This window comes from Triturus cristatus, chromosome 7 (genome assembly GCF_964204655.1).
Source record: "Triturus cristatus chromosome 7, aTriCri1.1, whole genome shotgun sequence".
NCBI lineage: Eukaryota > Metazoa > Chordata > Amphibia > Caudata > Salamandridae > Triturus > Triturus cristatus.
The window spans coordinates 1,160,931,941-1,160,946,507 of NC_140590.1; the positions used below are offsets into that span (position 1 = coordinate 1,160,931,941).

Below are 14,567 nucleotides of genomic sequence, written 5' to 3' on the forward strand. Positions count from 1 at the left end.
GTGATTTTTTTACAGAAGAATTCTGAGAGCTTGTTGCAAAGGTCTTGTGATGGGGTAATGCTGCTTGAGACGGCAAGAGGCGCAGTGACATCTTTGATGATGGTGAAGATTTCCTCACTGCTATTAGTGCCAATGTTGATGCGATCTACAAGAGCAGTGTACTTGGTATTCTGTAGCTGAACCTGAGATGTCTTTATGTGTGGTGTCTTGATTTGTTCTCCATATGTGCTCTTGTTGCTTGCAGTGGCATTTCGTCAGCTTAAGATCCTTTGTGTACCAACTGGCCTGTAGTCAGGTTCCTGCCATTGAGTTGCGCTTGAAAGAAGCTAGGGTGTCGATGCATGCAATGATCCAGCTGTTGAGGTTCTTGATGGCATTTAGTAACTTGTTGGTGTGCTTGAGTGGTGTGCGGAGAGGGCGGAACCTCACTTTTCTTCTTCACTTCCAGCTGCTGCTGACGGTTCCAGAGGTGGTGGCTCTGTTGTGGTGTGGGATGGGTATGCTGAGACTGATGAGGGTGTGGTCTGTCCAGGTCCTGGTTGCTGGCTTGCTGACTGTGATGATGGTGATAGAGGAGAAATCCAGGTCTAATAAATGTGGGTTGGTTCGGTAACATGCTGGGTGATGCAACAGTTGTCGGGGTTTTCTAGAAGCACCGTAGAGTTTAGGTTGCTGTAGTCTTGTAGGTGAAAGTTAAGGTCTCCGAGGAGGATGAACGTGCTGATGTTCATGATGGAGTATACAACGAAGTCTGTGATGACACTGGCAAAATTGGTGCACAGTCCTGGTGGTATGTATACAAGGGCTCTGCCCAGTACATTCCTGCACTCCAGAAAGTTGCAGAATAGCTTCTTCTAGAATTTTGCCCTGTAGGTTCCAACATGTACCTTCCAAATTCTTCCCAAAGTAAGCAATTATACATGGAAATAAATGAAGGGGGAAGAGAGAGAGAGCAGTAACATAAAGAACTAAATGAAAAGGCTAACCAAATAAAGAACAGTTTGCATTCTGAACAAAATAACCAACAGGGACATCAATGCAGAAAGAACTCTGCCTAGCCCACGTTTCTCAGTGACAGCGGTTGTTATTAGTTTCTTACAATAACTGGCTGCCTTAGATCTTAAGGTGAATATAAAGAAATCTCATTTTATGGTAGTGGGGAATCAGGGCAAAAAGCTTAAATCTAGGTCTTTTTTCTGTAATGGGGAAGAGATTTCGAGAGTAAAGGTTTTCTGTTATCTGGGGGTTCTCTTTGACGAGAGAGGCACTTGGGGCCCGCAAATTAAGCTTAAAAGCAACTCGGTAGCCAGGTCCACCTCAGCGCTGTTGAGCTTTGCCAAAAGACTGGGGGCAAGGCCGATGGAGGCCCTGCTGAAAGTCTATAACTCGAAATGCTTGGCCATTGCCACATATGGCGCTGCACTGTGGGGCTATGCAGCTCAGGACCTGATTCAAGTGGTTGAAAATTAGATTTCTGAGACACCTGCTCTCAGTTCCCCAATCTACTCCCACTTTTTATATTCACTCGGAGGTGGGCTTGGGCTATGTTACGGACAAACTGAAGATGGCCCCATTACTGTGTTGGGTGAAAACCTGGTTAAATCAGGAAATCACTCTCAATCATATGATTCTTAACGATATTCTAGCTATGTACAATGTCAAAAGAATATTCTGGCTGGAGTACGTCAGAGTGGCGTTCTCCCGTCTTGGGCGTCCTGAGCTTTTTTCATCCCCATTACATATTGTTAAGGCAGATGTAGCCTGGATTAGGCAGTCTTTTATAGATAGAGCAAAATTGGATCGTGAAGAGAGGGAGCAAAACAAAACCATGTGTTAGAGTGCATTATATGCTTCTCTTATCTCCCTCACTGGAACCCTACCTAAGCATTGTCTCCAATCCACACCATAGATTTCTATTGCTGAGATTTAGATTTAACCTGATTCATTACTCACTAGGTTTTTATTCGTCCTGGGGCAAACCTGAACGCAGTAGGCCGTGCCAATGTGATAATTTCTCACACCAAGATACATTGCACTTTATCATGTTTTGTGAGTTTTATTCTTCTAGCCGGAAAAAATATTTGCTCCCAATTTTGAAGGAAGCCGGCTTTTTACAAGTTAGACCTGCTTTGTTATTTCTTCAGCAGTTGAGCAGTATCCGCACTGTATCTAGCGTGGTAAATTTCTTGGGGGCAGCCGTGTGTTGTAAACCAAAAAATTTTCCCAGCTTGTGTAATCCTGACTGACCTTTTATTGATTATTTCTAGGTATGGTATTCTTAACTCTGTGGTTATGTTGTAAACAATGTTGCTATTAATCATGTTTCCGATTGTATTATTTATTGCATGAAATTTGTACTTTTTATGATTTTAATTAATCGAATAAAGTGTTTTCTGACTGACTGACTGAACAGCCCAGATGTTTTGTACCTGGGAAGAAATGCGTCCTTGAATCTAAAAACCTGTAATTAAGCATCTGAGAAACCACCAGCTGAGGGTGTGTAAAGCAACAAGATCTGTCAAATGTATTTTTTGTGAGACACTGTACCCCCACAAATTGTTTTATGGGAAGTAAGTTTTGTTTTAAATTAAATTACCATGTTGTCTGATTCCGTTCAAAGGGCGAGCAGGCCTTTTCTTTTAATTTAAAACAATGGCAGAAAGCCAGAACAAGGTCTTCAGCCTTGTAGATTTTCTGTGTAAACACCACCTGGAATAAAAAAATGGACACATTCCAATTAAAAAACGAAATTAGGAAAATTCCCTGATGTCTAGAATATCCCTTTCAATGAAACAGAATGGCAGAGGAGTTGTCTTCAGGTTCCTTATAAATTAAACATACAAAAAAAGAAATGTTTAAAATATACTTTGATCCAAACATTCTGTTTCAAAAGTGCATTTCCTGGAAAACACCAGTTCAAATCCCAGCAACACAAAGAAAATTCTAAACTTTCAAGTAGCGTCAAAATACATCTTAATTTCTAAAATCCGAATTCTAGCTAACATTTAAACCAATGAACAATTTGTGCATGATTTATGGATATTAAAGCAACGTCTTCCCCCTTGGCCAATAAACCTCAAATGAACAGCTATTTTCCTTGAAACCGCAAAACAAAAAATGGGGTCATGGTCAAGGCGATGGCTCAATATGATGTGCCTCTGCTAAGCTCCAGGAGACGACCCACTGTGTTGAAAAATCCTCCATGACATTTGAATCAGCGACCAGTATAATTCATCACCCCTAGAAAAAATTAACAAAAAGTCTCGAGAACTCATGAAGAAAAAGCATTGCGAAGTTGTGCCTTACCCGAGTGGCCTGTGTGACAAGCATTTCAGTGATTGAAGATGGCGGCTACTGGGAGATTTGACAAACGGCGTCTGATGTGAAAGAAAAGAGGGAGCAGTGATCAGAGAGCACAGTGTACCACATCAATCTTGGGGGTCCAAGCAGTTTCCACTGACTATAAGTGTAGAGTCGGGGTCTTCGTGAACCAAGATAATTTTATTGCAAGTTAGACCACCAATTACAGCTAGCGAGGAAATGTCCTGGCTGGACTCTTCATTCCAGCAACTACTCTCCCAGTTCCAGTAAAAAGACTCTGGAAGCTGAGTAGCAAGCAACTGGTCTGAGCGAGGACATAGCGAACATACAAAGGTAAACACTACACAATACCATAGCTTAACATACCTATACAATATGATACATACAATAAACATAACAGTAAGCCAATAAAAAAAGCCCAGCGTAAAGGTCCAAGGCCAATAGCGAACACAGCCCGCTGTAATGAGCAGGGACTCGGGAGCCCTGGGATCCAACTCCCTCAAAACAGGCAGCTGCAAACTATTCCCAACTATGTTGGCTGGTTTATGAGACTCCATTGTGATAACCCTGCCATCCTCCGCTCTACTCATTAGTTGCCTAACACGATAATGGCTTCCAACAAAAATAAGGGACAGAAGGTGGTATCAATAAGAGACATGCTACAAACAGCCGACCTTGAGGGAGGGAGTGCAAAGAAGCCAAGCTAGTCATCTCAAACCCGAGGGGACAAAGAAATGACTCCATCAATCTTGCAGTCCCCTCTGCCAATGTGACTATTTGATCCCTGAATTCTATAAGTAACTCCCAGATCTGCAATAGGATTTTGTGAAGCCATTGGCTTATCTAGAAAACTCATTTCAAAAGGCTGAAGCCAGAACAGTGCTTTCAAAAAAGGAGCTTAGAGGGAAAAAGGAGGAGTGAACCCTTCAGTCAAAACTCAGTATCAGCACAAAACCCTTCTTCCTGTATCCCAAATGCACATCACATATTAACATCCTCCAAAGATTTTACGAAAGGAGAAAAGAACCAGTTACCAAAATCTAGTTCCTATGGGGTGTATAATTCTTAAAATTTGGAAACTCCAGTAGGGTGCTGCTCTATTGCATGGAACAGGAGGTGCCTCATTTAAGCACCACTGTCAGCCTGATCGAATTGCTTATCTCAATCGCTATGCTTTCATCATGTACGTATCTCTATCTATCTATTTATTTCCAAAAAGGAGAGATCAAACCCCATACAAAAAGTCTTTCACACATGGGGGGGGGGAAGATGCAAAATAGGATAACATATGACCCCATGCTGATTATTGTGCCAGGCCCTCAAAGGAGACAAGAGGGATATCAACCCACGCTCGCATGTCGCTCGACCACGCAGTAAAAATGCATACTGGGGACTGTTAAACCCTTTTAAAATTCCAGTCCCTGGTACATGATTAAAAACCAGATCACACATATTGACCAATTGGTATGGTTGGCCAACATGTTTCGTTGCTTTAGGAACTTGTGTTGATACTGAAACCGGAATAGAACATGTTGAAATAAACTTGGACTAGCAAGTATATCAACGAGATGATTTGGAAGTCAGTCATCAAACTTCAACAGCAATATCACACGCTACTAGACAAAATCAAACATGATGAAAATCAACCAAGGTGCAAACACCTATGCATTTGTGGTGGCTACAAGGACATTCCTACAGCAGACCTGAAGAACCATGCACCGAGACTATTGTGTCATCTATTACAACTCTAGGACGAATCTGAAAAAGTGCAGGATAGAACCCACCAAGCATTCTCTGCATTTCAACTGAAGAGCATTTGACTGCAGATGGATTAACATGGATTCATTTTTTGAATCAAGGAAGATGTGCTAAATTGTGCATGAAAGATGAACTATCCTTGAAAGAAAAAAGCAGAATTATTTAGCAGTATAATCATAGTCAAAGCTTTTTCTGTGAAAATGGAGAAGATCAGAGCAGGAGTAAGGCACATCCCCAACAAAGACAGCCATACACAGATGGGGCAATTGTGAGCAGGAACAGTGCAATGCATACCCCAGCTGTATAACATAAACTACCCTCTGCTGTATTTATTTGACATTAAAGCCATTTTCTGATCGCCTTGTATTTCTAATCGTTATGCAGTTTTCGGTCATATTACTTCTTTCGACTCTTCAGTGAAGAGATGTATCGGGCAGTAATATCTGTAGGAACAGGGCACCACACCAAAAGTGCTTTATGACAGAAACACAGGGCCTTAATCTGAATTCTCTTAGAAACTAGGAGCCTGTGCATTTTCCGAAGAGCCTATGAAGCTCTGTCAAACCTTATAGACAAGTCGCACAGATGTATTTTGCCACTGTTTGGATAGAGGTCATCAGAAAACAACAAGAGTCAGCATGGTCTGGGGATGATAGCAAGATGACAATAGCATTGACCACAGCTGCTCTAAGATGTTGATGGAGGAAGGGCAGAATTTTTTTCAGGATCCTCATTTAATAATAGGAAGATGACACAACTGTTGTATCTGAGAAGACATGCTAAGATCCTTGCTAGTCCAGAAACCAAAGAAGGCTTTTCATGCTCTGCACCCGAGGTAAAAAAAAAAACACACGCATTCGCCAGACAGCAGGGGGAAAAAGAGAACAATGGCCCAGCAGTAATACTTCTGTTTTAGGGGTATTGAATCATGGGAAGTATCTGTTTATCCAGAGTAAGATTGCTGACAGACACTCTTTAGTTGTGTTTTAAAGTTCAGAGATGGACATTTCAAGTCTTAAGATGACCAGGGTGTCACCTGCATATTAGATGTATCTAAAGCCAAAAGGAAAATGATGTTACCAAGGGAAAGTAGATATATAACTAACAAAGTGGGGGAGAGTAGTGAACCTTGAGGGACATCACATTAAATTGAAAGAGGTTCTTCTTTAGGAAGAAGTACTAAAGAGTGGGTTCTATCTGATAATAAAATGAGGCAAACCTTTGTCTAGCACTTTCCTGCAAGTCAATCTCCCCAATTTGATTGAACAAGATGGAATAATCTTCTGTACCAAACCCAGGGGATAGATCTAACATAATGATGCAGAAGGGTACGCCCATGTCTATGTCCAATTTAGTTCATTCAACAATGCAATTAGAGAAGTATCTATACCTAGCCTAGGTCTAATGCCAGTCGGGATTACATGTAGCAAAAAGTGATTTTCTAAGTATCTAGCCAACGGAGGCACAAGAATGTTGTTTTCACCAATTTTGGATACCACAGGGAGATGAAATATTAGTAGATTGTTAGATTTAATTAACAGAGGCAGGTTGAGTTTTTAGAGCAAGTATTTAACTACAGCTTTCTTCCAACACGATGCAGAAGAGGAATTAAGAACGGCTGTCAGATGGGAGATAACACATGGGCTAAAGATTGTAGGACCCTAACCAGACAAATATGCTCTAGAGAACCGATTTCGAAAAGGAAAGTAGTGAAAACACCTCTTCTTCAGAAATCAATGAAAGAAGTTCCAAAAGGGAAACGGAGATTGAGAAGTAGCTTATCTCTTCCTGAGGACCCGCTATGGAAGCATTTAGGTCCTGCAAAATACAGTTCTGACTGGCAGCCACGGCCCGTGGAGGGAGTTCCGTGGGGTGGTAAGGCGGGGCGGGGGAGGGGCAGGGTGGGGGGTTCTAAAAACCGGAATATGGATAATTGCAGGTAAGTAAACAATTAAATAAATAAAACGAATTACGTAGCGCGCGCTGCCTCGCATTTTGCGATGCAGCGCGCGCTACGAAATTCGTTTGATTTATTTAATTGTTTACTTACCTGCAATTATCCATATTCCAGTTTTTAGAACCCCCCACCCTGCCCCTCCCCTGCCTTACCGCCCCATGGAACTCCCTCCACGGGCGCGGCTGCTGACTGGTCTTGATTCGTTTGTGAAAAAAACTCAAAACAAGGCTAGGAAATTATAATTGGGAAGAGGTAGTAATCATTTTAGTACTGTACGAGTTGTCAAGTTTGGATACTAATTGGAATAAGGCTTTTGACAAGTTAGCCACCTTGGTGATGTAAGTGCCAAAGAATATTTTAGTATTCATAAGACATTGCTTGTATTGTCTTAACAGCTATTGGAAGGCCAGTGGGAATCCTCAGAGTATGAAAGGCGCCAAAACTACCCCCCACCCCCTGTTATGCCTTCAGTCTTTCTTTCTTTCTTTAGGTCTTGTTTAAAGCATACTTTAAAAAAATATATGATTGATTTTCTTATTTTTAGTAAGAGGAAAATCAAATATTTGTGAAAGAAAGACGATAAAATTCTGATCCAGGTCATCTGGACCAGGGTGGGGTTCTACATTCTCTCAACATGTACACAACACATCACAAGACTGGTTAGGGTTGGCTTACGTAAGATGTAAAGAGAAGCTATGTAAAAATAAATTATGATGCCATTACTACATTTCGTTTGTGTCAGCTTCTTCAGGACCCTTATTTTTCCGTTTCTGATATAAAGAGTTTGCTACCAGTAGGACATAAGCCTGGTATACAGACATGGCAGAGAGGATGCCAACATGGCATTGCTCGAAAACAGCAGGCTAGAAAAGTGAATTCATTAATGGCGGTATGGGGAAGGACAAAAACAGACCTGGCACAGAGAATGCAGGTCTGGCATGGAAAGAACGACGTTGGTTTGGCAGTGTGGATTCATCAATGGGAGAGTGGAGCCTGAGCTGGCGTATACACACAAGGTAGATTGGTATGCTTATGGTAGAGGAGATGTTGGTAGGCACATTAGCTTGTATTTGTGCTTGACAGAGAGGTTGAATGTTTGTAGGAGGAACATGGGTGCTTTGGAGTGGTACGTTTTCTAGCGCCTGTATAGCATGCACTACCACTGGTGTGGAATCGTAGCACACTTATTGTTCCAAATGATTCCAAAGGGGTCTTGTATGCTTGGGAGTGTAGTTGTTGTATGCCCTATGTGGATAGAGTTTAGTGCGGTGAGTGAGGTCTTGAAACTTGGTCAGGTTGTGTTGCAGAAACTTGACTCAGCGAATATATGTACAAATGTTGTTAGATGAATCCATGATGAATTGTGTGTGTTTCATGCAGCATTTATTCTCTATACCGGAGTGAAGAACATTATCAAGCTGGGGATGCTATCCCCTCCTCATTATAGTGATTGGAGGACCCCTGGTAGTAAGTTAAAATGCCACGTATATCCCTATCTGGGGTCCACTCAGCGGTGGTGAAAGGGATAACCCAATGAAACCTGCACATACTTCAGCAAAAGTTCTTTGGGTTCACCCAGAGATCGTCAAAGTTGCAATCCAGAGGGGTGGGTAAGATTAGGACCGTGAACAGGGGCGCGGGCTGTGGGAGGGTGTGCGTCAATCAGCAATCCTATGGAAGAGATGTGGATAGATTGCAGGAAGGAGAGCGAGGGGCAGAGCGAGGGGTTAAAAGAGTAGAAATCATGGTGTAAAGGCAGGGCTCTGATATATCCTACTTGGCCATAATAGATCCAAACAGTGAAGGTAACATAGGAGAACACCTATGGCCTCTACACACAACCTTTTTCCGGGAGGTCAGGATTGAATGTTGTAGGTTAGGGGTCTGGATAGGGTAGAGAATGTGAATTAATGGTATAGAGTTGAGAGGGTTAGAGGAGAGGTGCCAATTACAGGAGTCAGGAGTGAGGAAAAGACAGCCCATGCCCTCCATAGGGCTGGGAGGCAGGAGGGACAAGGAGGACATGTCCTGCCACACCACAGCAGTGATGTAACTCCACGGAGGTCCACCAGCAGGACACTGTTGCCAGTATCCCATTAGAATTCCTGGTTACAGGTGGTGAAGGGCTGGAACTAATACAGGCCTTAGAAAGTAGGTGTCAGAGATGCAGAGAGAATATAACCTTTGGTGATTGGTTGCAGGTGGTTCAATGAGTGTAAGTGCCACAAAAGCATGCCCCTGTAGTAGGTGTAGGGTGAAGGATGGAACGCAGCCCGATTACAATGGATACTGGGGAGATCTTTTGGCCAAGCAGAGAGCGTGAGTGGTGAGTGTGACAGGACGGAGGTAGGTAGGCATGGCAGACTGACTGAGTGGTTTTCAGCCACATGCTGACAAGAATCCTGTGCCTGCCTTGTTCCAGGCAGGCTCTAGCAGCAGTCGCTCGACCAGGACCTCGTGACTCGTCTGACTCATAAAACACAGTTCTGACCTTTACCCAATCCTCTCCCTGGCCTAATGCTCTCAGCGCCGTGAGGGCGTGCCTTGAACAAAAATAAACACGATTGTAAGTTCTCAGGAAGTTGAGCCACTGGAACAGCGCCAAGAGCTGTGATATGGCAAGGTTTTACAAGGGACAGTGCGCTCACAACTTGCAGCCTTTGAAATGTCGCTGGGCTGGTGGTTTTGGATACGTTAAAATCTCTGGCAAGCATCCAGCAGAAAGCCTTGAGCGCGCTCGGGAAGAGAACAGAGAGAGTAGCACGGCACGAGCCAGCCTTCTAGAACAATCACTCACCAGAGCCCTGGAAAGCGCGCGCTGCCACAATTAGAGAGAGCGAGACTGAGAGAGAGAGAGAGACAGCTGCCCCAGGCAAGGCAGGAACACTTCACTAGAGGGCCAGCGGCGCCATGACAGGGAGCGGCGGGCAGGTTTGAAATAATTAGAGAGCAGGTGGTACTTACAGTCGCTTTGCAGGATAAGTGCGCCACAAGGAAGGAACACCACGGCAACTGGAGAGCTTGAGACGCGACTAACAAAGCAGTGTCTTCTTGATAAATATACCTTTAGGTGCTATTGTAGTGTGCGTGCACACAGAGGCACACAAACATCCATGAAAACTTTCACACAGATCACATATAGGTATAGACAGAGCAAAACACCTACCGACATTAATGGCTGGGCTTTCATAGATCAGGATTATTAAATCACTGCCTACGTCATAACGCTGAACAGGTGATGGAGGGCACATTTAGTCAAAGTTCATGCAACGCAGGGTAGCAAGCAAAGTTGCTGTGCGGCCTGAACGGGAAAGCACTGAAGAGTGCCTTATCTTCTAAGATATGATCCTCTTCAGCTCTGTCCCTGCTGGGTGCACTTAATGCTGCCTAGTGCCAACGCATGTACCCTAGCACCATGGTGCAATGTTGCTGCGGTATGGGCATGATCAGTGTTTAATTTGTCAAAGGATAGGTGCTGGTGCCCAAATTTTTCTCAGAAGCCTGCAGCCAGTGCTTTCGAATACCAAGGCTGCATAATCTTGACTCCATCTCACACCTCCTTTATACACCACCAGACATGCTATGCCTTTTCATCTCACTCTTGACATATTTTTTTTTTAGTGCTTTCAATCTTTGTTTGTGCCTGTTTCCATCTTTCTCCTTCTCCTTCTTTCCCCTTTTCTCGTTTTTCTGTCGTCTGGCTCAAAGTCCCCTGAGGAAAAAATAAGTGTTGATCCCGAGAAATGAGCACTGATGGGTGCCACCTGCACCGGCATTGACTCAAATTAAGCACTTTTCAGGATTTTTTGTGCTGAAGGGAATATCTTCCTGGACAAAAACAATCCTTAGAGTTATATTCGTCTTTCTATGTGTAGTGCAGAATGGAGCACACATTGGAAAAGGAAGTAACGGAAAAAAAAACATATTTCTCTTTGTTACAAGTCTGTCGGGTAGGCGCACCATTTTGGTGCAAACCCATATTCACACATCGTTGTAAATCTGGGTTTGCATCAAAATACATGGGTGGATGCATTGGAACACCCATGTTCCACCAATTTAGCGTCTCTCAGATGCAAATTACCGCAAGGCAGCCTGTGTACTGTGTTGTGTTACTTTGCATTTACTAAATCACGCAAAGCAACACATCCAACTTTGTGTAGTTAGTAAATATGAAAAAGGATTTTCTGTCAGGGCTGTGCCAGAAAAGTGACACAACCCCAATACATAATTATAGTAAATCTGAGCATTAGTGGTTTCCATTTCTAAGACTTGTGCTCTTTGCCCATTCTTTAACTCTCCTATTAGATCTTATGGTGTAGCATAATGAGTTCCTTGTGGTAATTAATCAATTAGTTCTTTCTGGAATCTTTTACTGAAAATTGTGTGTTAACCTCACTCAGGTAGGAAGGTATTTGCAACCCCTGAGATGTGATCTCAGTCAGGGCTGGCTTTAACGCTGGTGGCGCCCAGTATAACAGTTGTGGTTTGCACCCCCCATTAACCACCTTCTCCAAGAATTTCCTCACTACCACACTCTAGCAGTGTCCATAGCCTCTCTCTGTGTGCGCAAGTGAATAGTGCGCAGCAAAATCAAGTCTTAGTACTTGTTATAACTAGGCATAGCCTCTCTCTGACATACATTGAATTTTTTTATAGCACAACTTATAGTTCACCCACACTCAATTCTGTGATCTGCATGGTATACATTCTTTGCAGCAGGCACATTAACCCTCAGTGCTACTTTAGGATGAGTCAAAACTGCCACTCGACAAAATTCCGATCCCTCACCAGTGGGAACATTAATCACTAAAGTTATCTTGACATTTGTATTGTTGCCTGAAAACTGCTGGAGGCAGAAGGAAGTTCACATCCTTCAAAACCAATAGTTCTTTTTAAACAAGGCACCCCCCCACCAAAGTCAGCACCAGGTGTGGCTTCACCGGTCACACCACCCTAAAGCTGGCACTGATCTTGGTTTATGTTCCATGATGATGTTACTGGCTGCCTTAGTCTTGTACAATCATTTTAATACAAGCAAAACAACTTACAAAACGTGAAAAGCATTTCTGTAACAGGTCTCCCAGAAGACAATATTGTGCTGCTCGATCCAAAGCTTTCCATTGAGATTGCTGAGTGAGGTGAGGTAATTTCCTATAGAGCTGGTAAACCTGTTTCCGGCCGAATCAAAAATTTGCATGAAAGAGACTAAAGAGATAAGCGAGTAAGTAATGCACAGGAGAAGGAACCCAACTAACAATTGTGTGCAGTGCAAGGGACTATAGCTAAAAATCTGTAGGTACTCCGGACAAATCAATGACATAGTAGGATAAGAAGAAATACAATTCCCATGCTTACCCACAATACTGTGGTGTTTCAGGTTCAGCCACAAAGTCGCAGCACATAAGCAAGTCCCAGGAGAAGAACAGACCATCTTGTTTGACCTACTAGGTACAACCCGGGAACCAGCATGCACTTTCCAACACGGTCTTTGGAGGCGAAAGAAGACTTTGGTAGCAGTTTTAGAGAGGTGTTTCCAGTTAGCTACAGCAGGATTCGGCTGACATTCAGTGAAAGACAAGGAAACTCTTAGTTCAGGAGTTAAGGAACATTACTGAATGAGGGTGGTTGTGCCCTTTGTCAAGTCAGGCTTTTTGTACTTTTGGGTATTTTCAGATAAGAACTCAAACTTATAGCTCTGAGAAGTGAGGGGGCTTCTAGAGGCGTCAGAGGTTATGGAGGAGCGCTGACGCGCGATGAAAGATGTTGGGGGAGGGGATGATTGTTGATGGCAAATTTACAAGAGTGAAAGTCTGAGTAGTCACCACTATTCATTGAAAGAGGAAATTATTGCAAATCAGACAACAACATTTAAGAAAAATAAGATAATAAGAATAGAAAGAAATCTGTTGAGGCAGCGAATTCATAGAGACCAAAGGCACATGATCTCACACGTGGATACTGGGGAGAGCAGAGTCTAACGGTCATCTTGGAGTTCAGTATGTTCTATGTTCTCCCCACATCCATTCTTTTCCTGAGTGAGGCCAGACTGGGAACGCAATCCAGCCCTGGCAATTCAGTCGGGCCGGCCGCCAGAGGGTGGTGGTGGGAGGGGGGGTGCATGTGGAAAACACTGCAGCGGCTTTTGCTACAAGGGGCTGATATTGCACAGCTAATCTGCAAAACCGGCCCCCGGCAACAAAAACGGCCCCACCCTGGTGTCCCACCGGGGAAACGCCTGGTGGCCGCTACGGCCAGTCCTGCCCTGATCCTGAGGGAGCATTTCCTGTATTGTATAAGATGAGTAATCCTTGGGCATTCAAGGAAGAGGAGTTTGTTGAACATCTAAGTTCTTGCTGCTTCGAGAGAGCACAAGGAACAACTGACACCATGCCCGTTAAAGTTTATAGAAAACTTCTGAATCTACAGAACTCTCTTATAAGTCAAGCCACTTTGTGCTAGATATATCTTTTCACATAGTGTTGAAAACCTGCATTTGAACCCCCATCACACTCCAGCGAGTGCGCGCATTTATATATAGTTTGTGCACATTTTCAATGACAAATCAGCACTTGGCTTTTATAGCAATATATTCCTAGGTACGGCAGTAAATTTTTCCACTGAGAAAGCTTGTGCTGGAATTAATAAAATCATCAATGTCAGCAATAAGGCAGTCTTCAATGTTCCAGTGTTCTCCATGATGAGTCACAAATGTTCAAAGCATGTCCTAGTAACAGTTAAAGACAGCATACATTTATTTTTAAGACGCTTCATATTAATAAACACATTTAAGAGGCACTAGTTAAGTCATTAAACAGTCACACTTGCATAAACACTTCACAGGCTTTGATTGGTAGAAGAGGCAAACGTGAAGGCTGTGTTAGTAATTCATTAGTACCTAATAGCTGTATAAACTGCAGTATTTGGCATTTACGCAGCCAACGTTGTTTATGGGTGTCCCCAAATGTAGAGTGTCGCATAATGTTTGCAGGTTCCCCTACAGTGGGAAACTTCCTGGGGGCTCTCGCAACCGTTCCCCAACAAGATCATGCCCGGGTTATCATGAAAGCCCTTACAACTGAGTATAGTAGAATCGGGGCAGATGATGCCACCTTTCCGAAAACCCCTGTTAGTGTGGTCAGCGAGGCATGTGTTCAGTCTTTTCCCAACAATGAAGCTACACTGTGGGTTAGACCTGAGACCTTATTAACATGAAGCCAAAAGATACTGTGCCCTGCAACTAATGGTTCTTTTTCTAGATACTTGTTGAAACAACAAAGGTGCCGATTCCGATCCTGGAAAAATTTTCCCCATACGAATCGTATCCGGATTTTTTACCGTACGAATCGTACAAGTAGCGTACAAACTGCCAAGTACGATTCGTATGGGAAAAAGTCCATACGAATCGCATTGGGAAAATTTCCCCACACGTCCTCGGGTCGGAAAATGTGTCCGACACATCCCCGGACGATTTACCGTACGAGTCGGAAAAATGAAGTCCGACCGCGCAAGTACGATCCGTCCCGTCCCTCCG

At 43.4% G+C, this 14,567-nt stretch overlaps 1 protein-coding gene across 1 annotated transcript in view; it reads right to left on the bottom strand.

The window, feature by feature from the left end:
• Positions 1-14,567, bottom strand: part of LOC146811321 (uncharacterized) — a 71,538-nt gene that overhangs the window by 14,268 nt on the left and 42,703 nt on the right. The window contains exons 4-5 of the mRNA XM_085615058.1: positions 10,001-10,100; positions 2,597-2,709 (exon numbers count right to left, since the gene is read on the bottom strand). Coding sequence (XP_085471184.1) covers positions 2,597-2,709; positions 10,001-10,100 — 213 coding nt within the window. The remainder of the gene's footprint in view (positions 1-2,596; positions 2,710-10,000; positions 10,101-14,567) is intronic.